Source organism: Ornithodoros turicata, chromosome 3, assembly GCF_037126465.1.
Source record: "Ornithodoros turicata isolate Travis chromosome 3, ASM3712646v1, whole genome shotgun sequence".
Taxonomy (NCBI): Eukaryota; Metazoa; Arthropoda; class Arachnida; order Ixodida; family Argasidae; genus Ornithodoros; species Ornithodoros turicata.
Genome location: NC_088203.1, coordinates 77,501,813 through 77,528,497, shown reverse-complemented (window position 1 = coordinate 77,528,497; position 26,685 = coordinate 77,501,813). Strand labels below are relative to the sequence as shown.

At 41.6% G+C, this 26,685-nt stretch overlaps 2 protein-coding genes across 3 annotated transcripts in view; both read right to left on the bottom strand.

The window, feature by feature from the left end:
- LOC135388677 (peptidylglycine alpha-amidating monooxygenase-like) overlaps positions 1-18,536 on the bottom strand; it is a 28,923-nt gene extending 10,387 nt beyond the window's left edge. Inside the window, exons 1-18 of one of the 2 annotated variants that reach the window (XM_064618380.1) lie at positions 18,339-18,536; positions 17,802-17,939; positions 16,175-16,229; positions 16,001-16,094; positions 15,833-15,918; positions 15,684-15,761; positions 15,516-15,564; positions 13,793-13,860; positions 13,416-13,582; positions 12,274-12,324; positions 12,136-12,188; positions 11,049-11,317; positions 7,366-7,489; positions 7,111-7,227; positions 6,960-7,032; positions 6,509-6,651; positions 4,339-4,415; positions 2,404-2,546 (exon numbers count right to left, since the gene is read on the bottom strand). In XM_064618380.1, the coding sequence (XP_064474450.1) occupies positions 2,404-2,546; positions 4,339-4,415; positions 6,509-6,651; positions 6,960-7,032; positions 7,111-7,227; positions 7,366-7,489; positions 11,049-11,317; positions 12,136-12,188; positions 12,274-12,324; positions 13,416-13,582; positions 13,793-13,860; positions 15,516-15,564; positions 15,684-15,761; positions 15,833-15,918; positions 16,001-16,094; positions 16,175-16,229; positions 17,802-17,939 (1,785 nt within the window). In that variant the 5' untranslated portion in view covers positions 18,339-18,536. Of the gene's footprint in view, positions 1-2,403; positions 2,547-4,338; positions 4,416-6,508; positions 6,652-6,959; positions 7,033-7,110; positions 7,228-7,365; positions 7,490-11,048; positions 11,318-12,135; positions 12,189-12,273; positions 12,325-13,415; positions 13,583-13,792; positions 13,861-15,515; positions 15,565-15,683; positions 15,762-15,832; positions 15,919-16,000; positions 16,095-16,174; positions 16,230-17,801; positions 17,940-18,297 lie in introns of both variants that reach the window. The other variant, XM_064618381.1, reaches the window with a different exon arrangement.
- Positions 18,537-18,962: 426 nt separating this feature from the next.
- Positions 18,963-26,284, bottom strand: LOC135388676 (peptidyl-alpha-hydroxyglycine alpha-amidating lyase 2-like). Its single transcript, XM_064618379.1, has 9 exons — positions 25,947-26,284; positions 25,688-25,723; positions 25,463-25,602; positions 25,068-25,181; positions 24,929-25,001; positions 24,654-24,861; positions 23,582-23,773; positions 23,390-23,496; positions 18,963-20,730 (listed from the first exon to the last, which is right to left on the bottom strand). The coding sequence occupies exons 1-9, from the start codon at positions 26,076-26,078 to the stop codon at positions 20,629-20,631; spliced, it is 1,104 nt and encodes a 367-aa protein (XP_064474449.1). The 5' UTR covers positions 26,079-26,284; the 3' UTR covers positions 18,963-20,628.
- Positions 26,285-26,685: the final 401 nt, after the last annotated feature.

Here is a 26,685-nt window from a genome sequence, read left to right as displayed (position 1 = left end):
ATCAACAGTGTATTTTCAGTCGAGTAAGAAACAACTATGCAGCGGTGGTGCCGCAAACCCAGCAAGCAATGTCAAGATGGACACCACAGGCCGCATACTGCTACATTCCGATGTTTCCGTTTCGGCCACAGTGATGCCGCGCATGACATACACATGGCAGACTGAAGACAGAAGATTTGCTAAATCTAGCCTGGTGTATCTAATGGTAGGGCCCGGAAATTTAGGCACTAAAAATGATGGAAACAGGCAGGCAATTAGGCCCTCAATAGTCAAGAAAATACAAAAATAGACACATTAATCTGGTACACTCTTTGGCTTTGTTGGTGCTTCAGAATGCTCCATCCAGGGAAAAACACTGTGGTACCGTACAAGCTTTGAGGTCTTGTACACGAATGCTGAGACTGCCTGGAACCACGCGATATTAAATATGTCGGCACGTTCGCGCCCCCAGCACGTGACAACCGAAGTAACCAACGAAAACTCGCGTAAAACCAACGGAGAAGGAAAGTTTCTCCTCCTTTTCTTTGTGGTTAAGGGGTAAAGACATGCGCAGGAGAGCCCGGGGACTTCGTTAAATAGAGGTGACCAAACGAACGTATTTCGTTAAATCGAGCTCAAAAATACATTGGCGTCTATGGGGACGCGCTCGTGCAACGGAAATTTTTCGTTAAACGGAGGATTTCATTAAATGGACGTTCGTTATTGAGAGGTTCAACTGTACTACTTTTAGTTCTCCACCCTCACAGATCTCAAATGGCCAAGAAAGGCCAAATCTTTTGATCAAATATACTTGAACCCCTTCTAGCAAACCAAGATACTGTAAGAAACCAACCCCCGCCCCCCCCCCCCCCCAAAAAAAAGAACAAAAAGCGTCAACATGCAGAAACGAAAAACAAAATGCAGCACTCAGCATAAGACTGAAAGGCGCACTCACACTTGCACCTCTAAAAAAGGCTATTATGGCATGTAAAAATTTTCAAAAGGCTACAATTCAATAGAGCCAATAAAAAAGCAGGCAACCCCCAAAGTTTTGAATTTAGGCACTTATAGACATCTATAGGCAAATGCCTCAAATTCCAGGCCCTACTAATGACAAACTTTAGACGATATGCGTGAGAGAGCTTCCGTGACCAGGTTTGTAAAATCTCGGGCATTCCCATAGTGGTAGTGCCCCTTAAAGTAGCACAGAAGTCATTTTTAACACCCAGTTTTCTTCTTATAAAACTGTTAAGTTTGCCAGTAAGATGCACCATGCGAAGTAATTTACACCACAGAGTCATAATTATCGCAGAAACTGAATTTAAAATATGCCGCAAAAAGCGACCGTGCGCAACGGTGGTGAAGAGCAGTACCAGCCTGTGATCTGCCTGGAACCTCGCGCTGACGCTATAAGGACTCGCTCGCTGATTGGCCTAGAAAAATGTTGTCTGCTACTCGGCTGTTCGGGGTTCTGATAAAGCCTTTCTCCTTGCTCGGTAAAGCTTCGGGCGCTCCTTGTATCCCCAATTCTCCGGGAAAACTGGCAAAACAGGTTTACGGCGGCAAAGGAACAATGCGCTGACCCCCACTGATCGGCAAACCAGAACGAGTCCCCTTATGCCGTCATCGGTGACGTGCCATCGTACCTCCTCATCCTCGTTATAGCTGGAGTGGCGAGTTAAGGGTGAAGGCGCGGAGCTATGTTTATGTGAGTTTTTTTCTGGCAAACAAATTGCACACATCAAAACCTTTCGCGCTATTCGGTATAATGACACACACACTTTCATCAGATGTCTTAATCTGAAATTTTTTTGGATGGCCCTCTGTACTCCTTTAAAGCCAAGGCAGCTAAATAAAGTAGTTGGAAGTATTTGTCGTCTTGTCTTTGTCTCTGATCTGTGACAATATATTAAGAAAAACTTGACATAAACAAGCTTTCAATACTCTCAAATAACTATACAGGATGGTTTTTTTTAGCATTTACAGAATTTTTATTAAAAGGCTACGAGAGCAGTATAACTGCCATTTTTGCAGTTGAGTTCTACAGCCAGGTGGACATCCTCTCGAAGAAAGTGTGCTACTAAAAGATGACTAATTACCTAAAATCCATCAATTAACGATTTAATTAGGGGATTTTGGGCAAAAGTAAGAGCACAGGGCAATCATTCCCCATCATCATCATGGCCCCATTCCTTTCCAAAGCCCCATACAATAGAGAAAAGAGGAGGAGAGAAAACCATACAATCACCCTAGACATTGTACTCCCAAGCATAATTTTATTGAAGTGTAGCACATCATACTATTGCATGATGTAACAAAGTGCATGCTATAACAAATTCAATTTATGGATGTATAGCTACAAGGGACCTTTACAGGCTATTATGTCTTTCATCATAACAGAATGGAAGTTCCTCGAATAATTACCTGGAAAGCGAAAGTCCCATCTTTGATGGCAAAGCACTGGATACGGCCATTTTCTCTGTCAGCTACACAGAGAAGCCCTTCCCTTTCAGCAAGCACAACCTTGTGAGGTATGCTGAAAGTGCTTGGAGGTGGTTGTCCTGGTACTGGAAAAGAAGACATTGCTAGCTGTAACAACCAACACAGAGTCTCAGTCAATCCAGTGCCCATAGCCCTATTCCCTACAATATTACTCTTCCTAGGTAGATGTTACGCAATTATCGTTCCACACCAAACGAGCTGGAGGCTCGAGCTCCCTAAAATTTTAATGAAAAAAATTCTGTTCCTTCGATAGCATTGCCTTGGACAACTTGCTTAGATAATGGGACCGGAGATACAGTTAACTGTCTCAAGTTTAGAGCTCACGGAAGTCTAATTATATAAGATACCTCTACAAAATGCACAAATGTGCTATAGAGTATAAGTAGGGCCCTGTGTTTTCGGGCTTCATGTTTTTTTATGTGGTGTGCAAATATTCGAGTTTATATTCGACTATTCGCCAAATATGAACGACACCTCCCAAAAGTGGGCTTCACATGATGCTTCTCTGCATGAGGAGAAGCCTGCTTTACAAAATTGAAGCCTGCTTTATGAAATTGCCTGTGCTGCAGGATCAACACAGACGGACTGTAGTTAAGCTTAAGATAACGTTAGCCCAAGTTTATTGCGCATACTTCGCACGAGGATGGGGCTGCGCAAGATTTTGATTTGATGTCTGGGAGGTTGCCTTTAAAAAGTTAATAAGACTCTTAAATAATTCCTACAGCACAGAGACAAAACGGGTGTCAAAAAGGTGTTTTTTTTATATTCAAAACTTTAGCAACCGAACTTCCCCAGACATACACACTCCAGCAAAGAAGCTAAAAGATGTTCACGACAAAGCTGAGGCAGGACGCCAATTTATTTGTTTCACAAGTGACCTATGGATGTTCAGAAACAATTGCAGCCTCTCCTGTATAACATGCCATTTGCTGACATCAAATTTTGAAATCAAGATCATTACCCCAGTATGTACTCACCTGAAAAGCAGGCGCTTCCTACTGCCCCAGCCGATACAGTTGTTTGTTTTGTTTTGTTCAAACCTCGAAGAACGTACCACACTTATCCAGTAGCGGAATCAATTACCTACGGTATTTATTTATTATTTATTTAATTAATTACGGTATTTTATTTTTGTTATCTGCGTGTTATTTGGAAGTTATGGATTGGCAGCTTTATTGCGTGACATTATCAGATGAAATTGTGAACTGTGTCTTGGGGGGTGTTGAGCAGGTTAAACAAGACAAATGGAGAGAACAAAATGAAAGGCGGTTGAGAAAGGGCGACACCGAAAGGGGAGAGGAGAAAGTGGCCGCAAAACCCGCGCAAAGCTAGAAAACTGTGCACTCTCGCAAATTTTTTACTAGAGCACATAAAAGCACTGCAGTTTCGATTCTATCGGACTAGGCTCCCCAGGGTTGTGCTCTACAACTTTGTAATTATGCAGTCAACCTATCTTCACTGATTATTAAGATTAAATATGAAATTTACTTAACAGCTGCACTAATTACTGATACACCACTACCTTTGAGTAGGCCCCAGTAGGTGAATAGATATATTCAGCGACTTTTCCAAAAGAAAAATAAATCGCAAATTTAAGAAAATTCTGGTCAGGCTTACGTGATGCATCCTGTATAATAAAGCATACACTGCACAGATTTTTTTAAAAATAAAGATCTCAGAAGCGCAAGAGGGACACCTCCAGTATGCTTCGAGTGGAGCAACCGATATATTCTACCACCACCACATGATCCTGTCAGTGATATCTGCACGAAACTACGAAACCAACCTACAGCCCATACATTAGAGCTCTTTGCATGAATCCCAGCTCATTAAGGTTTCAGACAAAAAATGACTCACCATTTGGTGATTGCTCTCCAATTTCTTGTAGAAACTTGCCATTTTTATCGAAATGTGCAACACGTGCATTGCAATACCTGCAGCAAAACAACAGAGTTCAAAGTGCTACAAATAAAAGAAACGACAGTATTCTACATTGACAAGGAGTTTTAGTAGTTTGGAAGCACTTTCCAAAAAATGAAATGATGAAAGGCAGTTCCAAATAAAAATTTGGCAATGTGACATCAGCAACATCAGCCACTTGGCTTATCTTGTTTTCGAAACAGTTGTCACGAATATCTTTTGATCTACTAAACCCCCAAGCAATGAATAAGGTACCCGGTTTCCAGCTGTGGTAATTCCAAAATTTTGCAGCACTGACTCATAAATTCCACAACTTTCCACGGCAAGGAGTCAACGGCTGCTGGAAATGGGAAACACTTTCTTTTCTTGGATAACGTGGAAGAAAAAATATTTTATCAAACGACAGGTTGAAAGCATTGTTGTTGCTCAGCATTACATGATATTTTGTGTTATTCTCTGACAGAGAATGCTGTCTGTTGCCTACAATCATTTTATACCTGCTGAAAGATCTTTCAGCATCTACAGAATTTATAGGAACTAACAAATACTTTATTGCAACGAACGCTAAGTTCGAATCAAGCTCCCTCATCCGGCTCCAAAACCCAATTATGTCGAAGGCATGAGGAGGTGGGCTGATCTGCTTAGACACTGATGGAGCCAAGTCACTATCCACAGACTTCAGGTCCTTGGCTTTCTGTGGATAAAGTTGCCATTCTGCCAGAAGGTTTGAACTTTCTGTTTCTATGGCTGGAGTTTGTTGTCGAATTTGGTGAGTTCATGTGACAGAGACTTGACCTGTAGTAGGTCCAAGACCCTCTTGCTTTGGAAGAATTGCCAGCTCTCAATGTTTTCAAGGATCTGTTGTGCTTTCTGAGCTGCCTGCTGCCTGCCTCTTTCTAGCTTTTCTCGCACGTGGGTAGCTTCTACCTCTTCTACTCCTTCCTGCCTAATTTGGGCAACATAATTCTCCACCGATGCAGCTTTCAGATAGCCCCATAATGCAAACATGGCATTGAACACCTTGTGGGAAGCAACTCGCTGACCCTCACCCGCCTTCTTGCCTAGACTTGCAACCTTTTTGCCGAATACCGCTACGCAATGGGTAGAATACTTGAGCTCTTGCTGAGATGAGCACAAAATCATACTTGATTCTTTGAATGCTCAAGCTTGAGGCTTACAATCATTCTATACCCGACACACCGAGGGTCTGGATCCGCCCCTGCCCGGGAGGGAATAATCGAGAAGGGACTGCGTGCATCGTCAAGGTATAAGTACTAGCATGCGCAACGTAGATGGCGCGCGCCATAGACAGATTGCTCACAAAAGTTCACGAAGTGCTGATTGCCCTTGACCTTGACGTCGGCCGCGTGTTACAGTCGTTATCAAACAAGAAGCGTGGCAATATGTATTGGGAACATGCAGCACAAGATAGATGGATACACGGGCTGCTCGTGCGAAACGAAAGTACTTAGGTCGGGTCACGCAGGCAGCACTGTTGTCAACACAAGTTCTGTCAGTTCTCCAAGGTCACGGGCACCTTAGAGCAGTACGCTGTGCAAGTGCGTCTCTGCGCATGAGAGGAGGCTGTGAGAGGGAAGAGGGAGGGCGCCGCCGTAGCCAATGGGGCTTCCCGAGTGGAGTAACCGGGAGACGATATATGCGCAGAACGCTCGGTTGCTTGCAGAGCGTGTTGGAAGTGCGCGCAGTACATGCACTTATCTGACAGTCTTTTGCGTGAGCATGCAATACTTCTCCTGAGACACTACACATAGTAACGGTCACGTAGTAACAGAGAACAGTAACAGAGAGAGTAACAGACACGTAGTAACGGTCCACATCGTGCCAATCGAGTCCTTCAACCCAATCAGATTTCCGCGAACTTCAGTGCAAAACCAAGAATTCCGCAAAATTTCGAGAAAAATATGGGATTCCGCGAAATTCCGTGCCAAACGAAGGATTCCGCTAATTTCGCGGAATCGCAGAAAACCGAGGGCCTTAGCAATGAACAGCAGGGTAGAACTGCAAAATCCAGCATGCCTTTCATGTTTCCTAAGCTAATGTTTACAAAGCCAGATGCCCACAGCTGCACTATAACAAGCATACTAACCCATCAGCAACGAAAAAGTCACCAGCCAACGTAACGGCAACACTGGTCGGTTTACAGAACAAATTTTCTCCATGGCCAGGAGTAAATGCTTTGCCGAGTGTCAGCAAGGGATGTCGACCTCCAGAAGGAGGATATTTCTGCACCTGGATAAGACAGGTGCATATAGATAAGTAAGATTAATTATAGATAAGTAAGATACATAAGATTTGTCCATCACAACAAAATAAAAAGTCATGCATATGGTAGAGGTCTGACCACATATTTGGTTCCAAGTCCAGAAAAGAATGAATTTATGTTTGAGAATGCATGTTTAACTCCACAATTTCTTAACCATTTCTTTCTTCCTGTGCTGTTAGCATCACAAAATTTCTATTGCAAGGTGACAGTAGTGGACATTATTTTTACGTTTTACCATGGCAGCACCATGGGATACAACGACATCTGTTCTAACCTGATGCAATGCAACGTCAGTGACCCATATAAAGCCTCTGCTGTCAATCGTGAGCCCATGAGGAAGATAAAACCTGCAATATTAAAATTCATTCGACATTAACGATAATTCTAAATCAAACACAAGTTGGGACGAAGAAAATTAAACTCACATCTTATCGCCCCACTGATACAGCAGGTGTCCATTAGCAGCATCAAATGTCACAACCGTCGCCTCAGGTATGGGACCTTCTTCAACACGTACGTAGACATCATCATCGTTGAATGACCTTAACAAAAAATTCGGCGTTACAGTAACTCTGTTGTACGCCACATTGCAAAAGACAAAGGCATGCCAGCTCATCACTAGCCCATCACGCCCGCAACGATTATCAGTTTTCAGACAGGTCGTGTAAACAGGCCCTCACCATGCAGACCAAATATGGCTACCCCGGTGAAAGATGACGACGTTGCCATCCCTATCGAGAGAAACAGCTACAACTTGCCCCAGGTTCACTTTTGGTGTTGGCCATCCTGTGTTAGTCTTGTAGGCTGCGTACAGTACAACAGATAAATGCAACTTGTTCAACCTCCCACTCATGTAGAACCCAGAAATCCAAAACATTTAATCGCAACATGCTCGAAAGACAAGGCAGAAGACACAAGGTAGACGTGAAGAGTAATTTTGCTGGTGTATGAACACTGAAATTTTCTAATACGCATGGAATGCAACTATTCTATTTGTGCCTGCTTATTTCCTGTCGTTCCTTGCAGTACTCATACATGCTCATGCTCGACACAGCATTACAAAAGTAGTAAAGCCCCCCCCATAAATTTTCTCTTTTTTGCTGCAGCATATCATGCATTAAATAACATAAGCTTCCATGCAAGAATGAAGGCTAGGGTGTACCTAGGGCGACCATATTTCTGAAGGTAGAAAATGGGGCATGAGAGTGAGGGGGATAGGGAGAACAATTTGCACAAAAAAAGCACTGAAATTATTTTTGGTTTCATGCAGCAACACAATACGACTTTCAACTAAGTCACTGTGGCCTCAAGGCTCACCAGCAAAACACAGACACCACAGGTATGACAATGAACTCTGCTGCTATATTAAGCTGAACCAAAAAAATCGATTTATTCATTGAAACCTTCATTAAACATGCATGGACGTTTTTCACCATTTCTGAGCTATGATGGAGGGTTACCGAAATGATGTTCTACAACCATGCTAAATTTTGCACCACAAAAGTTTGTGCGCATCAATCTCGGAACAAAAAAAAAAAGAAAAGGCACTGATGGTAACAACGAAGGCAGTAATAAATTGTATTCCATGGAAGAAAATATTTTCGCAGCATGTTTAGTAAAGAATACTACACATATGAGAAGTGAACATTGTTTTTGTTCGCTCCATACTGATTCCACACTGAATCACCATCCACGAAAACAGGACATATTGCTCCACTGAGCCAAAACTGGTAGGACGGCGGAATCGACCCTCTAGAATAGGACATCTGATCTTTACACAGTACACCCTCTAGATACCCCTGAACCTGTAAGAGAACAAAAAATTATTTATTCACTGTTCCTTTAAGGGTGTTATTGGACTACCTGTCTGACTATGTAGTCAGATTTTGTATGTGTGCTCAGTCGTAAATATTGTAAAAGTGTTTTTTTTTTCTTTTCGTGCGGAACGAGTTTTTGCATTTTTCGCGAGCAACAGTAATTCACGAATTTAAGTACCCATGAAGTAGATACAATGTTTACTATGAATAAGCTGACTTCGAATACGAACATCTCGCGTAATGTAATAACTAGGGTTTCGCGTTTTCGGCATTTACCGAAAAATGGCGATAAACACCCGATGAATATTTGTTTCGAAATTCGGCATATTCCGAAAAAATCTGAATTATACTCTTGCATACGGTGCTACATGCTGAAAGTGATGGAACCCGACTGTGTTGTTTTCTCAGCCCAGTGAGGCCACTAACCTCTAGGTTGTGGAAGAACCCTCCCCTGTAACATTTATCAGTGGGTCAACGTGGTCAAGTACACCTAGAGCCCCTCAACAAAGGAAAAAGAAATTATTTCCATCCCCAATTAAGTAAGCGCCTCCGCAAGTGCATTGAGTAAGCGCCTCCGGGCACGAGTGTTTCAGACACCAGCGACGCTCGCACACTCCCGTTTCATTTCGGTGCATGAAAGCAGATGCCTGGGTGCTTGTGATTTTCCGTGACATACTTCCTGTTGAGCGGCGGCAGGACAACCTTTGAGGTCTGTGCTCGGAAGCATAATATGGGCTTTCTGTGTTACCCAGTGCTCCAATTTCACTAAACTGTATATTTTTATAACTGTTACCATGCTTTTTCTCTTAGTGGACAACTTCCAAACGGATATCGTTGGTTATTCGTGGGAAATGCAGTGCTTTAATGCAGACACCTTCCCATCACACAAATGGACCATTTCCACATTCGCGTCGCCCCTGCCGACGGAATGTCGAACGTCGTGTCTTTCCCCCCAATAATGGTGAAGCGCTTTTCGGACTGGCACCTTGCGTGGGAAAGTAGCAAGAGAAGATTGGAAGAAGAATGCGGAAAGAGTGAAAAGCACATTGTACTCGTTACCAGACCTCAAACGTCCGCGTAACCTTGAAACCGATTATCTCCCCACAATGAACACGACAATCTCCCGCAGGTGGGTCCATAGCGATGTTTTCCACTCAAAGATGGCGGACTCAAGGGCTGGGCATGCGCATACGCGTTGTCGGAAATGGTCCATTCCCATCTTTTCCATTTCGTTTGCTGACAAGGAAAAGTCTTCACAACCACGGTCGTCTCTTCCAACGTTGCTATAGGTTCAAACTAAGCCAACGTGTCCTCCGTCTGTGGACTGCATGAGCAGGCAACAGGAAGCGGCACCAGCGAGCAAGCAGTGTAGCGCTCCAAAGTTACTTTTTACTGTTTTGTGACTGCTCCTCGTGTCTCACACTCCCGATCTTAGTGCGCTAAAAGAGATGCGCCTACTTAACGCACCCAATGCCTTCCTACTAAGCTGCTCTCCTTCCATGAATCACGCCTGTACCTGTCATTGGTCAAGGAGTAGGGATGGCCCTGCATGCTTAGGTCAGGGGTCGCCTTTTTAAGTTGGTTGGAGCGAAACCCTAAGGCAGACTCTCCAGCGGCTGCAAAACGGGACACAAGAGGAAAGCTCCTGATGGCTATGTGAAAGAAAATCCTGATTTTGAAGCATCCTCTATAGCAGGGATTGATGGTTTGATATGCAAGTATGTTTCATTTCATAATTTCATCATTTGGCTGTATTTCACGCAGTTTTTAGGGAAATTGCTCCTCCCTGTGTAACTTTGCCCGGTGATTATAGCTGTGGATTTTTCGGCACTTATTTTTGTCACAAACGTTTTGAAATGACGATAATTTGCGAATTTGACAAAAAAAATATAGATGCGGAAAAATGCCCGAAACGTCTTCTGAGAAATAAATGCCGAAAATGCGGAACCCTAGTAATAACTGATGTGAAACCAGCAGGATGTGAAATTCCGAATACAACAGAGCATCTTCTTCTTCTTCGTATGAGACTAGAAGAAGCTGTGGTTCTTGGAAGAAAAGGTTTCGAGTTTGTTTGTAAGAAAAAAAAAAGCAGGCTAGCACACAGCACCCGTTTTTGCCAACCCAGCCGATGACTATGCAGGAGAATTTCTCGGTGAAGAATTGTACCGTCATCGCAAAGGGCTGGGTCTTTGTTCTATTGTACTCCAATGGGGTGCTCTCTGAGATCACTGAGAAACATGAACCCGCATTTTTCACGAATTTATGTTCCTGTGGATTGTTTCTCAAGAAAGATCTCCACCAAATGCGAAAATATGTTCCACATTAAATCAATGAATTTTACAGTATACAAGTCCTGTAAAACATAAGGTCTGAAGAAGGACAGGCTCTGTCCGAAAGCTTACGTATTAAATAGTTATTCTGACTTCGTGCTTCATTCTTGCATTATTATTTTACTTGACGACCCTCTTTTACCCTCTTCATCAACTTAAGTTGTAAGGCTTGTAAAACATGTGACTCAGTCGTATTAAACGTAACGTTGTACTTACAGAACCGTGAAGTAGGTGGTAGATGATGACGGTGATCTACAGCTCCAGGTATGTTGAAGTGGTTATCTACTACATTTGTTTCATGGTAAGGTGTGCCTTCTTTAAATACCGGTCCGTAGCTGCTGTCATCTGGCCGATCATCGTCGGATGGCATCCGCTGCGCCAGACGAGAGAGCTCGACATTCTCACACTTTCCAGATGAACGTCTGCTCGATGACAGGGCATAGTACATGAAGTAGAGATTGCACATCTCCATGGACGCATCTCGGCTGCATAAGAAAGGAGGTTTCCAGGAGACAGCTGAGATTTGTATGTTTTAACGGAGGAAACTTCATCACGATAAATTTATGAAGTTTCTAACAACACAGCTCGCACTTTGCTTCATGGTTGTGATGGTTACTCAGAATAGATCTAATCTCTGTGCCAATAACATGATACTGAAGCAAGAAGAATGTATCAAGCTATCTGGTTTGACACTGGTATTGAACTTTTTTTTTTTATCTAAAGGAAAGCGTTTATGCACCTTACTGTAAAATATACTTACAATCCTCAGTAGTCCAACAAACCTTTTTGCTGGTTCAGAGCCCTCTGTTGTGTTGCGTGTATGTTGAGTTTTCCTCAAACTCAATGAAATGTTGAATAATGGCAGTTGAAGTAAAGGCACCAGCAGTTAGCCCTTTTCTTCAACTGCCATTATTCAATTGAGGTATGCAATCAGGCATTGTGAGGCTTGTGTTGTGTTCGTCCTTCTACATTTAATTGCCTCATCTACTATCACATTCAAGGAAATGTATTCAGTGTCACTAATGTAGATACATGACTCTAACAGCGCAAGGAAACATGTGCAAGAAAGACACAGACAACACGATGCTGAACTCTCAGCAAATGTCAAACAAGCTCTCAACATGTTGTCAGTGCCTTTCTTGTCCATGTTTCCTTGTGCAGTTACAATCACGTTCAGATCACAGTTATCACGCCAACTACCTGGAACTGCCAGCTTGATGTCACTAATCTAATCTTCCCCTTTGACCATGTTTATCCAAAATTGATACTGATTATATGTTTGCAGATTTAGCTTCACACATACCCGATGCTTGTTGGTGTCTTCTTTCCCATTGTATTATATGTACAGCGTGCAGCCTGAAAGAGGTCTCGTGCTTAGTATGCCAACAGCCACTCGGAAACACTACAGCTGCACACACTACTACAGTGTATAGCAACATACCAAAATGTCTCCAGGCTGTACTCTGACAGTCCTGCTCATTGGATAGAACGCCTGTAAGAGACGACAAACATTGTTTACAACAAAACAAGACACACACGAACAGGGACAACAAACTACAACACAGATCAACAAACAGATGGTGGGATACTGAGATAGTAATTAAATCACAATTTTCTCCAGTTAAACTGGAGAAAGAATGACCAAGGCTCACAAAGAAGTCTAATAGAAAACTCTGTATCTGCTCTCAGCAGTTAAATTCTGACGTGGTCCATTTGGATCCTTGCATTAAATTGGAACTGAGGCCACCGAAAATATTTATCTCAGGTTTCTTAGAATGTGTGTGAGATTTTCTATGTGCGATATCTCTGTTACAGATAAACGAATTGAAGGGATTATACTCTGCTGTGTAGCAGCAGTCTATGACATAGTCACTAAAATAATGCCTCCCAAAAATGTGGGATATTTGTAAAATATCTCAGATATGTCACACGCATCCATTCATTCATCCTTGTGGGGACGGGGACAATATTTGGAGTGAGTCAATCAAGAACGTAAGAGAAAACTAGCAGACAACATAAATCTGCTGACAACACTCAATTAGTGCCCCAAATCTTGGGCAGATAGCTGTTGGGATCTCACCGTGACTATCACAACACATGTGTATGAAACACACGGTTTTCGCTGTTAACGTCAGCTTCTCAAAGGAAAGAAGAACCTGTTTTGTGTCGACACACCTCTGTACATTAAAGTTTATTTGTTAGTAGTGTAGCGCTCATCCCATCTGTTCTCTCTGTGTCCCACGTATTGTAGCGCTCTTTCACTACGTTTGAATATCACAAAGCATGTCAATCAGGTCACTGACAGCTTAATCGTCCCCCGCAACTTATTCATTATGTAAAACGTGTGATTTCAAATTGGAACTTGCATTGCATTGGAACTCAGTATGTTCTGAGCCCTTCCTAAACGTCTATCGTCTAAATGTCTCGACGCTACTCCAAACACCCGTATTCTCACGGAAAACAGCGATGGCAAAAGGAAAAGAGGGGATGACTGCTTTAAATTTATTTTTAAAGAAAACTGCAAATGTTTAATGCAAATGGGCGCAAACGGAACTCTTACAAGAGGAAAGCAAGTAACATTACCTGCGGCCAATGTGGGTTGCCCTTTGCCAGGAGACTCCACGAGGAATTGTCCATGTTGTACTTGTATCCCGACACCGTGGTTCCAAGGGAGTGTGTGTGAACGCGATACGCAAACAGGAACATACTCTCCTGCAGCAGCATGCGGCAGTTTATGTCTATGTGGTAGTCTGTAAATAAAGGTCTTTTCATTGTCCATTTTTTCATTGTCATTTTATTAGCTTTGATACTTGTCTATTTTCTATCATCGTCATCTGTTACACACTGAAATGTGAAATAATTCAACTCTGCAGATAAATAAGAAATCTGCAATTGCAGAACAGGCAAAAGGAACGTAAGATCATTCTTATGCAGGCTTACTGTAATAGTAACAAACTTACTGTAATGTCCAGGAGGAATGACGTGGTTGCTTGCATAAAGAACATGAATTCCAGCAAGAAACCTTTGTCTGCAAAGAAAGGAAAACAAGTGTGAGCGAATGGTCCCGAGTCAACAAACATCTAAAGTATACATGGGGCCCTGTGTTTTTGGGTAAAATCCGGTAAAACCCATTTTTACTCCCCGATTTGCATCATCAATTCATCATCACTTAGGGTAAAACCCGAAAAAACCCGAAAATGAACTTGGAAAAGTGCCAATCCAGCCACCAATACGGGCACTGGAGGACGCTAAGCATTCAACGCTCATCACAGCTGTCCGCATCTTCTGTCTATCTAAAATGAGAGAAATGTTTTTTTTTTTTAATTTTCTACTGAAAATCTACTTTTCCACCTGATATCACCCAATTTAACCCTGTTTTACGGCTTCTGAAATAAAACCAGTTTTTAACACCCCCTGGTTTTCAAAAAACATAAAACCCGAAAACACTGGGCCCTAAGAATACATAATAAATTATAAAAATGCGTCTAACTCATTTCTTACTGGAAAACGGCTCATTACATACTCACCCATTATTCATTATGATCATTACTGACATGCACAATTAATAGCCTCTACTTCCTGAACTGAAGTGTCAGTACATTACAGTATTTAGTCGCATTATTAACACTTTTTAAACCCAAAGCGAAGTGCCATAGAGCGAGTGGTAATTAATGTGGTGCAGAAGTTCCGAAATGGATGACTCCCAAAAACAAGAGGAACTTCGCTCCACAGAATTGTGTGACACACGACTGCCAACTGCTCATGTTAATAACAGACCAAGCAACATTTGATTGTATCCCTCAGTGCCAAGTCTTGGAATTCATTGTCAAAACAGCCAGAAAGGTAGCAATCTCTCCTTCAGGGACTTTAATAAAAATTTGACTGAATTGGATGAACAGAATACATAATAGCTACATCTGTCCACTTGAACTGTATCCTTTGCTTGTCTTATGTTGTCAGTTATTACCCTTTCCTTTTATTTACACTCTGTGTTACAGAAGTCCTTTGCTAGCTAATGCTATGGATCTCGAACCATGGTGTCATTTCTGTTGTTCTTTTTACTGCTCTGTACCTGGTATCCAGTTAAACAAAAATGAATCACATGCACATTGCACACTATACATGCAATCCTGCTAAAAGGGGTTGTACCGCTAATGAGCTTTCGTAACATAGTAACAAAAAAAAAATTATAACAATCTTGTGCCCATTTTTGGTGCTCACATGTTGCTTAAAGTGCTATCTCCACAGTGTATTATGGGCACATTCCAACTGCATGCTCTAACTCTTGGCCAAACTTTCCATGTTGTGGACACCATCTAAAAATCGAGCCTGTATTTTAAGAACCGTGTCACATCGTTTGTCATTTTGACTTTTACTGCCACTAGCGGATGAAATAATCTCCCAGAAGACAATTATGGTTGCACCTAGAATGTCCCCTTCTGTCACTTTGCAACAAAAGACTGTTTCATATCCTAATTGGATGTATACTAGTACTTTTTGCCTTTGTAATTATTTAATTATTTTAAATAACTAAAGATTCACTCTCTTTGCACTATGCAATGTCACTTGACCCATGCGAATACCTAAATAAGTACTAGCAATGATGCCACAGTCAAACAATCTAAAGAATCTGGGCATTCTCACTTAGGAGGGCTCAAACTGATTCAAAAGACTGAAACTTACGGCAACTTGCTGATTTGTAACCTTAAGCCACTTGAATCACTTTCGTCACCTGTGGATACAATATTACACGAGCAATGTCAGGACAGCCTTATTCTAGTATATCGTACAAAATTACAAAAACTGCTAAACTATGTAAACTACAAAATAAACATTTCGAACTGAACCAACCTTCTAAGCCCTTTGCATAATGCGTTTGTAACACAAGATACTTGATCGGAGACTGTTGCCCAATTCTAAATCCTACATCTAAAGAAAAGAAAAAGAGGTATTTGAAAGATGCTTTCCATTTCTTCAGAGGGAACTTTTCTTTTACATACCTTTGGGCAACGTTATAGAAGTCGTATTTTGTGCCCATCCATAGAGTATCGTAAGATCCTTACATGGTTCATTACGATCACAATTCCTAGTTCATAAATGAAATAACATTTGTGAAAGAAGGGATGGGAAATATAATGCGTAAATATAACACGATGTGCAGCACATACCAGAAACCTGGGTAAATGTGTTCTTCATTGGAAATATTAGCGCAGCCAAAGAGCAACATGTGGTTTGCCTTCTCCGGCTTTGGATCAAAATTAACTGGGAAAGAAACAGTACTGTAGTCTCAGGGCTGGCTATCATAAACAGGTTGAGTAGCCTATAACAAAATTAATACTGACCTATGAAACATTCATCATATGTTACATGCTTTGCTGTACAATAATAATCATCGGCCTGTGGAAAGTATCAGTGAAATATGTTACAAACTTTCTGACTCGAAACATTACACGAGACATGCACTGGCTCGACCAAACATACAGATTTTATGCAGTAACAAGAATGGTTGCTGCGATGAGAACTGCTGAAAATTATGCCCAAAACACACCGCAGCATTTGATTTGCCATTGTGCCAATGTGAGACGCTATGGCTATAAATTTGACAAAACAACTATTTAGAAATCTAATGGTACATGTCAATAAAAAACTGCATTATTAAAAACTGCGAAGCAATTCAACATTTGATAAGATCATTTTCTATAAGCATAGGTCCGTAGCTGTTAAAAAATTTCATTAAAAATGGCTGCACTGTCAGTTGGGATCTGCTCAAGCAATGTGAACAGGCAGTGCTGAAATTACATTAGTGCAACATAACAGTTAAGCACCAGTTGAAACTGGAGGCAAAGGTGGCACACCGGAAGCGGCATATTAGACGTGCCAAAGGGAAGGGATAGCCTGCCTTCCCAATTGGGTTGGATCCCAATCCCTTTGGCACTTATAATATGCTGCTTCCAGTTATATCCAGTTATATATCCATATTATATCCAGTTATATCCAATATGCCAGTTTCAACTGGTTTCGTGCCTTTTTCTTTGAATCATGTCCGGTTTCTGCATTCCTTCCATTATCGCTTCTGCTGTGCCTGCAGGCTTGCGAACACCCTTTTCTAGCCACGTGGTATCTGTCATCCCTCTGTTACTTTATATCCTTTACCCTCTCCCTTTTCGTATGTCAACGAGTGTCATCCGAGTGTGTATATATATATTTGTAACTCCAATGCTGTTGTTTTTGTACCTGATGAAATGCAGTCCACTGCATGAAAGCTTGTAACCATTAACGGAATGCTTCAGTGTTTTATAATTTTGTTGTTACTTCTGCCAAGTGGGCCTTGACCCAACCCTCTACATTCTTCAACTGGTCAAAACAGCAAAGATTTTCAGGAAGTGGCTTATCGTCAACGTTGAGGCACATGCATTTCTTCCTACAGTTATCACTTGTATGTCGTGAAAAATACATAATAATCCATAATTTGTTACTTTCTAAGTTTCTACTATGTACATGACTTTTTTTTTTCTGGGGACATGCCTACTTGACTGCTTTAATAGCATTTCAGTTCATGTAGGTAACATTTCATTGAGTGCGAGGAGAAGACACGAAGGGACAAATTCATTTCTAATTTCTGTTCATGTGGCCAGATAGATGCATTGCTCTTGCTCTTGTATATCGCAACGTGCAATGTCGTGCATGCATTTGTCGCCCTTAAGTTATGCAGTAGCCTCTGAAGAACTTTCAGAGGGTGCTGTAATACATAAATTGCACTTGGTCAACTGAAACACCCTGACATAAGAAAACTGTCCCTCCTAGGAACATCAATGCATGCGATATGATTTGCACATCCCTGGGCCAGGTCAGCAACCTTCTGGATTCATGTGTTTCTGGATTTTGTGTTCAAAATTAAGATTCCTGTGGGCCTTTTTTTTTTTAATGTGTTGCACACTACTCTGTTCACTCCCATAAACACTGTGTTACCTGTTTTGGCTGCACTTTTGGCATAACAAAATCGAATGTTTCGTGAGTCCTTCCATAAGGTGGCTCGCCCCGACGCCAAACCGCATGGGCACACCTTGCTAGCATCAACAAAAGTAGGATAAGCAGCCCAGAAGTCATCTGGAATCGATAAAGAGAAAAACAAAGTGCATGTAGTTGTGATGATAAAGTGGAGGGCTCGTGTGACACATGTACGGTCAATACTGTCATTAAACCTTAATTACACAGTCACTACACTTCGAACTTTCCCTTCGGAAAAGTTGTTGAACCGAAAACAAAAGTCATTCATCCGCTGAAGTATCTACCAGAGTAGGCTGTGCAATCTGCACTGACGTTTCACTGATTCACCATTGCTTCATTGCCATGATTAGATTGATCAATCTTGTCTATGACCTCAAATCAGCAGCGAGCAAACTATTTCTGCCGAACACATGTGCTGAAGGACACACGATTGGTAACACTGCTGTAAGACACGAACATCTGTGGAGAAGAGCTTGTCAGCATATTGAGGATGGGTACCGTTATTTTCGTTGTCCTATGGCTCTATTATCCTTGAGAGCTTGAAAATTTGTGATGCCGTCTCGCGTACAACATTGGGAGGCTGTCTGATTTGTGGAGGAACGAGAGAATACTTAATCACAACACTGTCAACATTTCCGACTCATCTAAAAAGTCAGAGGGAAACAACACTGACGCCACCGTACAGACAACATCCTTAGTTCTCCTCTACTCTGACAGAGGGCATCCACGGTAGCCGGTGGTGGCGTCATCTGGTAATGAATAATGAATCAGTAATAAATAATAATAATAATAATAATAATAACACAAACGCACGAAAACAACTTTTCCATTTACACGAATTCCCCTTTCTGTTATTCGCAACCTGATTATTTGTCTCACAGGGCAATGTCAAATGAATTTATTGCGAGGATCAACTCGAAACCAAAAGCTCCCCAGCCCCTTTCTTACTAAATAAATCTTTTCATCAAGGGTGCACACGCAAAAAATGAAGTCAATCATGTCAAATTTTAGTGTCGTACGGTCGTACCCAGTCAGCTATCAAGAATCAACTGCCTGGACCACTCACGACCATAAGGTCGACAGGGGTTTGGTTTTGCTCCCACAAGAAAATAAGCCACACAATATATGGAACACCTTTATTTTTTGCCTCCATTTCTACGGCAACGTTTTAAGGAGAACAAGGTATCAAGAGAAAACAAGCTGCATGTAGGATCCCTACACTCGAAATAATGTGTATCACAAAATAAACTATACATAATATACTATACACTTCTTGGAATGTTTGAGAGTCCTGTAACCCACGAAAGCATATCCAACGGTTGCACTACCACAGAATTCTCTTCCCAGTGCCCATAATAAAAAAAGAATTCCATGTATGCAGTGGTACCTCTTTGTGAACTGCTGCGTTGTACGTATCACACTGCACAAATTTATAGTTGCAATCATGTAGAATTGTATAGAAAACAGTTGTCAGAGCCTGTGACTGCTTGTGACTGCTTGCTAGAACTAGACAAATGTCCAGTATATACATTAGTGCCAATGTACAAAACAAACAGCTGAGGCTGGTGGCGAGTGACCGCTCTAAAGAATGCTCTAACATCGGGCGTGTTCTAGGCAGCATTGACCATATACAATACATGCACTTCAAAAGTTCAAAATATATTTTCTAGTACTTTATTGCAACAGTGCTTTAAAGATTCTGTTATTCGTATGACACCAAGAAATACACTAACTTAGATGCTTCACAATTGGAAAGTACTCAAACAGTGCAGGTCCCACATGAGACTACTACAAAATTTTATCCAGCAACAAAATATCGGTACATGTAAAACACTGTTGCACATTCCACGAAATAAAACTTACATCTAAAACAGAGCAACAACAATGGGTAATTTATAGCCATCCTGCACTCAACAAAATAGTAGGCAACTCATGCGACTGGTTGCACAAGTATTGAGTTCAATCCCTTCCTACTCAATGTAAGCTGTAAAGCATGCATCTCTGGCACACAGGTCTTTTGCAAATGTACGTAGCATGTATTGGAGCAGTGATGTTGTCAAATTAGTGGGTATAGTTAACTTTTCTGCTACTCCTCTGAGGATGACTTCACATGAACAGACTATGCTGCACGTTGTGTGTTAAACCAGAAATTCTCTAAATCCTCTACAATAAATTAGCTCTTACGACAAGCATGTGAGTAAATTGAGTGGTTAAAATGCACGAGAAATAAAACAATTTGTTCACAATATTGTATAAGTATAAATATTTTCACTCTCCATTGGTAATATGACATATACAATATACATTTCAAAACACAAATACTATTTACTTCTAAGCAACTTTTACATGTAAATAAACACTGATATGGAGAGATCCTAAACTCATACAGGGGAACATGCCAAAAGCAATTCCATGAAAACATTATCACATATGGTGTGGAGAACCCTGCCTTTGGTCTGATATAGAGTAACCCGTACTGCAACAGTTCATAGATAAATTCCTGCATCTCTTTAAAACAAGTCAAATATCACACGGGGTCCACGGAGCTCACAATACTAAAGTAACATTGATAGAGACAAGATCTAAATTGATATTGATCTTGAATATCACTCACACGTGAGTATCACTATCACCTCACAGAAGAAAAGTAAACTTTGTTCAAAAAATACCAACGAGGTCATTTGATACTAACCTCATGCCCACGTTTCAGACGTGATTTCTTACCATACGTTGCCAGAAGTGGAATGTGCTGAATTACGCTTCTCATTCCAGTGCTAGTTGAACAGAATTAAGCGATAAACTTGTAAATCTTCTTCTTGCTTCCAGCATCCACAACATAGATACTGGATCCATCAGGAGAAAGGGCAATATCGTGAGGAAGGACGAAAGGCTGTGGATCACAAAGGAGGCAAATGAGATTTAAGGGTGTGGTATTCAGGGTACACTGCAACATACCACAGAAAGATTTTGTTACTATATTGGCTTTCACAGGAGCTGCTTCTCCTTCAAAGTTACTAACACTCGATATATTTACAAACAGCACACTTCAATCTGATACCCTGTTCGCACTGGCGCAGGATTTGGATTGTGCGAAAGCATGATACGGCTACGATCGCAATCCCTCTTGCATGTGGACAACTTGGGTCTGAACAACCGAAATGATCAACACGGATATCCGCCCCTCGTTCTCGAAGATGGCGCACTTCAGGAAGGGCTTGCACCGGCGCAGTGTGCTCCATTTGTTTTCCTTCTCCCTCCAATCCTTGTGGTGCCGACAGCACAGCCATGCCTCTGCGAAATATGGCTGAGCGTGCAAAGAAAGCCTGTGGACGCACGCTGAAATAACGACCCTTATAGACGTTTGAGAGACTCACTCGCTAGGTTCATCTAGGCATGCAACCTCCATTCCCATTCCTCATGGCAGACTGGTACCCGACCGCGCACTGCAGCCAGGAACAACACAGCATGTGCCGAGGTACGGAAATTGCTGCGTACTCTTTCGGCATTCTCAACCAGACACCGCATAACTAGGGCCCTGTGTTTTGTGGTTAAACTCAGTGATGCAGAATGTATTCACCGCTTCAGTGTCCAACATGATCAGCTCCCTACAGGTGGCGGTAAGTGAAAACCTGGATCCCTGATGTCAAGCGCGGATAGCAAGGTTCTCTAAAACGAGGTGGCTGTGATCAAAATAGACGATTTTACAAAGATACGCGCTCCACCAAACGCGCAGCGCAAAGTGGCATGGGTACTTTGAGGGACACTGCTCCGTCGTCTGCTTCGGTCTGCTGCTATGCCACCAGGAATGTTGTTATTCTTCTTCTACCTCCGCCTCTGGTTGTCTCGTAATGCTCTCAGGCGCTCTAAGTTCCCATGAGCCCTTGTGTGTCATAGGTGGCGCTTGCGGTCCCAATGAAGGCTTCTGAGGGATCTCAGGCGGTTGCTGTTTTGTGGTCTATTTTTGAAGCGTGATGTGGGCAAGCTAACGCTTACCCCATCCTACAGATGGCGATACAATGTCTACTGGGTGCTGATCTACATCATGCTCTACAGTGCATTTGAGGTATCAGAAAGGGATGAGCAAATGTTTATCTGGTAGCAGCAGTTCCTATAAAAAAATGAAACCATAATTTTGCTGTGACCCAAGAAGAAAGAATTGTTACACTATTGTACACTGCAACAATATTAAGCTACTACTTACATTTAAAAAATTAGAGGTGCGCAAATATTCGAAATTTCCAATATGAAACGAATATCTGATGCTATTCGCACTCTATTTTCAGTGTTCGGAATTTTCGAATATTTTTGATAGTACTGAAGCGAGCTATCATTATCGCCATTCTGCATGTGGGCTTAGTCTCATTACATCCTAGAATTAGGTGAAGTCCACTTCACGTCACTGCCATTGCTCTTTTGGTGTGCGGCTCCATTCTGCAAGTCGGCTTCCCCTCATTACTCTCGAGCGTTAGGTGAAGCCCGCTTTACACTGTTTACTATATTCTGTCAAAATACAGAAACCGACACTGAAGATTTTTGTTTAAGTACAGGTACCTGAGGAAGCGTGGCACCTGAGGAACCTCAGGCACCTGAGGAAGCGTGGACCTCCACGCGAAAGCTTGTACAAATTAAACTTAAACAAAAATCTTCAGTGTCGGTTTCTGTATTTTGTTTATGTGATCTACAGGACTTGACTCCCCTCTTCGTATACGCTTCTATATTCTGTCACTAAAGTCTACAAATTTTGTGAGCTCATGGTCAACACTATACTCTGGGCATTGCAAGTTCCAGTAAATGTACTCCCAACTTTCAGAGTTATGTTCAGTAACCGATGGAAATATGTGCAGTTTCTAAAAAAAAAAAGCACAGGAAATTCACAATGTAAACATAGAAATGAGGAGATGCACACAAAGCAGGCTGCATGGACCATGTTGACTAACTCTCAGTGCAGTTCATCCCACTAATGCAGCCTACCATACACAACACAGAGGGACCCTTCTCTCACGATGTGTTATGATGGGTGGAAAGGCTCACATGTTTGGAGCAGAACATCATCTTATGAGCACAACACCACAAGATATTTCACCGTGATGTATTCGAAATTATTCAAATTCGGCCTTTTCTGATTATTCGAACTCCATTCGCCATCTGAAGAAATTATTCGGATTCGATTCGCAGTGTAAGTGAAATATTCGTAAACTATTTACAACAGCAATTTTGCTATTCACACATCTCTATAAAAAATGCAGTTTTAATGTCATAGTTTTTCCAAATATGTGGTGCCCATAAACATAGTGTTCCGAATTTCTTCCAGATTTATGCCACAGAGTGCAGTTGCAGACTAACTGGAAGGCACCGTAGAATAATTAGGGTAGATTTGATTAGCACATGAAAACTTTAGGATATCCATTGTATTAGGGCCACAGATAAGGGCCCCTGGCAATGATCAGCAGCGCGATGAAACTCCCCGCTCATCATCATTTAAATAAAGCTGTTGTTTTGCTGCTCAAGGACACTAACACGTATTGTGAATTTCTTTGACAGTACCATACCTCCTTTGGTGTGAAAGTCTGAATAGGGGAATTCTCCAAAACCTCCGTCACAAACCCAGCATGTGGCTGACCGTTTCTGTACACTTCAACTCCGTACAAGCGGTTGCCTAAATGTGAGGTTAAAACATTTCTGTATAAAGTTAGAGACACTGATACAGAAATTGTGCGTATGAATGGCATCACATTACATACCGTGCCCAGCTATGGCGTAGACCTTTCCAAGACTTTCATCGGCATTAGCAAATTTTATGTCTCCAAGGCCATACTCTCCGTTAGTGGACAGTCCAGTTGCGTAACACAGGATGCGAGAATTCTCACGGTCAGCAACGCAGAGGGTATCGTTTCCTTCCAGAAGGGTAATGCTATGTGGAACTAACATGCCATCTAACAGAAAAGAAAAGGAGGTGCACATGTTAATCCAAAATTGCATCACAGATGTATCGCATGTGAACCGGCATGCACTTGGAATCCGGTGCATAAGCCTCCTTGTATTCAGGCCCCACTGCTTGCAGAATATGGAAGATGTTTTTGATTGCTTTCATAGTAAAATTAGTATTCCTTCTACTTTTCCTTTGTCAGCTGTCAATTTACCAGACCAGAGAATATTTACAGTATTAAAAAGTTTTTCCTACACTGGATTAGTGTCCTGAAAAGCTTTGATTCCTTTGTGGCAATACAATTTTAGACAAGTTTGTGTATTACAAACTTTAAAAAATATTCCAGTACTCTAAAAATTATTACATGGGAATATATGTAGGCCCGGTGTGTTAGGGTAAAACCCACTCCCCCCGATTTGCATCACCATCACTTAGGGTAAGATCTGAAAACACCCGAAAACAAACTCTGCACAGTGCCAATTCAGCCACCAACTGGGCACCGGAGATCGCTAAACAATTTCAGCTACATTCGTTACATTCAGCACAGCCGTTCCGAATCTTATGTCAATCTAAAATGCGTGAAGCACTCTTTTTTTATTTTCCACCCGGTGTTACCCGATTTTATCCTATTTTACAGCTCCTGATATAACCCCCCCTCACCCGATTTTCAAAAAAACATAGAACCTGAAAACACAGGGCCCTAAATATACAACTTCCCCATCTTCAGCTTATATTACGAGGTGCCTTGCAACCACAACAAATGTTCCTTTGAATTCAGCCCTATTGTAAAGAATTGTCCAAAAGCTTCTTTCTGAGTTGGCTTAGACGCCAAAAAATTGTGAAGCAATTGTTGTACAATATTCTGGAACTACACCAGTTTTCCTTACCCGCACGACCGATATCAGTCAGGAACTGTCCCTCTCCGTTGAACACTGCTACACGCTGATTGCAATAACCATCCCCAATGAATACAACACCCGAATTTAGAACGGCGACGTCCGTTGGTTTGCAGAAGTGAGCAGAATCATCTCCAGGCACTAATGCTTCACCCAGTACCAGGGATGGCTTTGTTTCGTTTTTCGGGAACTTAAAAACCTGCATAGCCAAGGAGGAAGATACACTGATTATCAGAAAACAGTACTACTTCTAACATGTACCATACCTGATGTAATCCAACATCTGTGACCCAGACATTGTCTTCAGGATCGATGTACAAGCCATGAGGCATCAAGAACCTGATTAAAGAAAACAAGTGATAAGCTTACTCTTCCAATCATTTGTATCATTCAAGAATTCCTCACATGTTTTCACCCCAGCGTTTCAATACTTTTCCTGACTTGGGGTCCAGTACCCAAATTGTGGGGACGTCAATGAACTTATCCGGATGACTGTACACATTGTCCATGTTGAATGACCTGGAAAAAATGAAAAATATGAGGGAGAGAGATTAATATATTTCATCATAAAATATTTCGTTCAACTGTGCTGCACAGCTGGTCAAGGTGTAGCACAACGAACAGAAGGACTGATGATGAGCTGGAGGGAAGGCATATAAAGCAAAAAATATGGATAACTGCAATATAAGCTAAGTGCTATCAATAATAATAAAAAAAAGATTCAAAAGACTGTATGAAGTATGAGGCTGCCTCATCACAGCACATACAACTGTTGCATATTTAAAACGAGCATGACATACTGGGCATCCCAAACAGTGGCACCACGATGAAATATGTAGACCAATCCACGACTGTCAACAGCTACACCGGACACCTGACCAAGGCTGCTAGTGATGTGTGCAGGTGGCCACTGTGTGACTTCCACTATACCAGAGTCCTCCTGAAGAAGGTATATTCGAGATATTTATGATGTGCATATGCATATATTGTGCATATTTATAAGAAGGAACAAAAACAATACTCACGTTTCTACGAGTTCCCAGCATCCGGGAAAGCAACTCCTAAAATTTACGTGAATTATTAAAGACAAGATAAAATCATAGAAATCCTATCTCAAGACACCCAAGAAAAAATCCCCCGATCACTGGAACAACGAAGCATATGGTGGTTCCTGTTCATGTGAACAGTTTCAACGACATCCGATCGTAACTTTCCTTGAATGAGGAAAATCTAAACCAACGTGAGTGTGGAGTTTCTGATGTATGAAGAAGAGTCAACACTTACTGAGCGCAAACTGTCAAACGTTTCTTGATCGAAGTATCGTACCACATCTGGCTCTCCTTCTCGAAGTATTCGAGCCTCCGTTCCAACGATTACTGCGGCTAGCACGAGCGTGCTGAGTATAAGAGCCTTCATAGTTACGAGATTATGCTAAATATGAATGAATACCATACGAAGTAGTTATATAGTCATGTATCACATGTAACAACACAGAAGAATGCAGTTTTGGTTTCTATAAGTAGTTGCCGCAGACTGCCGCTAGGGCACAAAACGTCACCAACATTTACCTTGACGTCACTGCGCAAATGGTCGAACGCAAGGGTAATAAGAATAAGCAAAGTGTAACAGAAAACATTTTCTTTCTTTTGCTTTCGGTTCTGGAACGCTCTGCTGCACTTTTAGGTCGAAATCTCTTAGCCTAGCTTTCACAATGTCCTTTTCCCTCGCAGTCTGGCTGACCTTGCTCCTCGCATACTTTCGGTTTCGCCCTGCGCACACGTACGCATCATTTAAACTAAACTAAAGTGAGTTAAAAAATAATTGTTTGCATTGTGACAAGACACCCTGACAGTCTTAATGCATCATACCAAGTGCAAATATATATATTTTTTTTGTCAGGAACTGCAAAACAAAACAAACAAATATATATATATATATATATATAAATATATATATATATGAAGAACAAACAAGTTCTGACAAGTTCAACACGAACAGCAACTCAAATGCAAAAACACCTTCA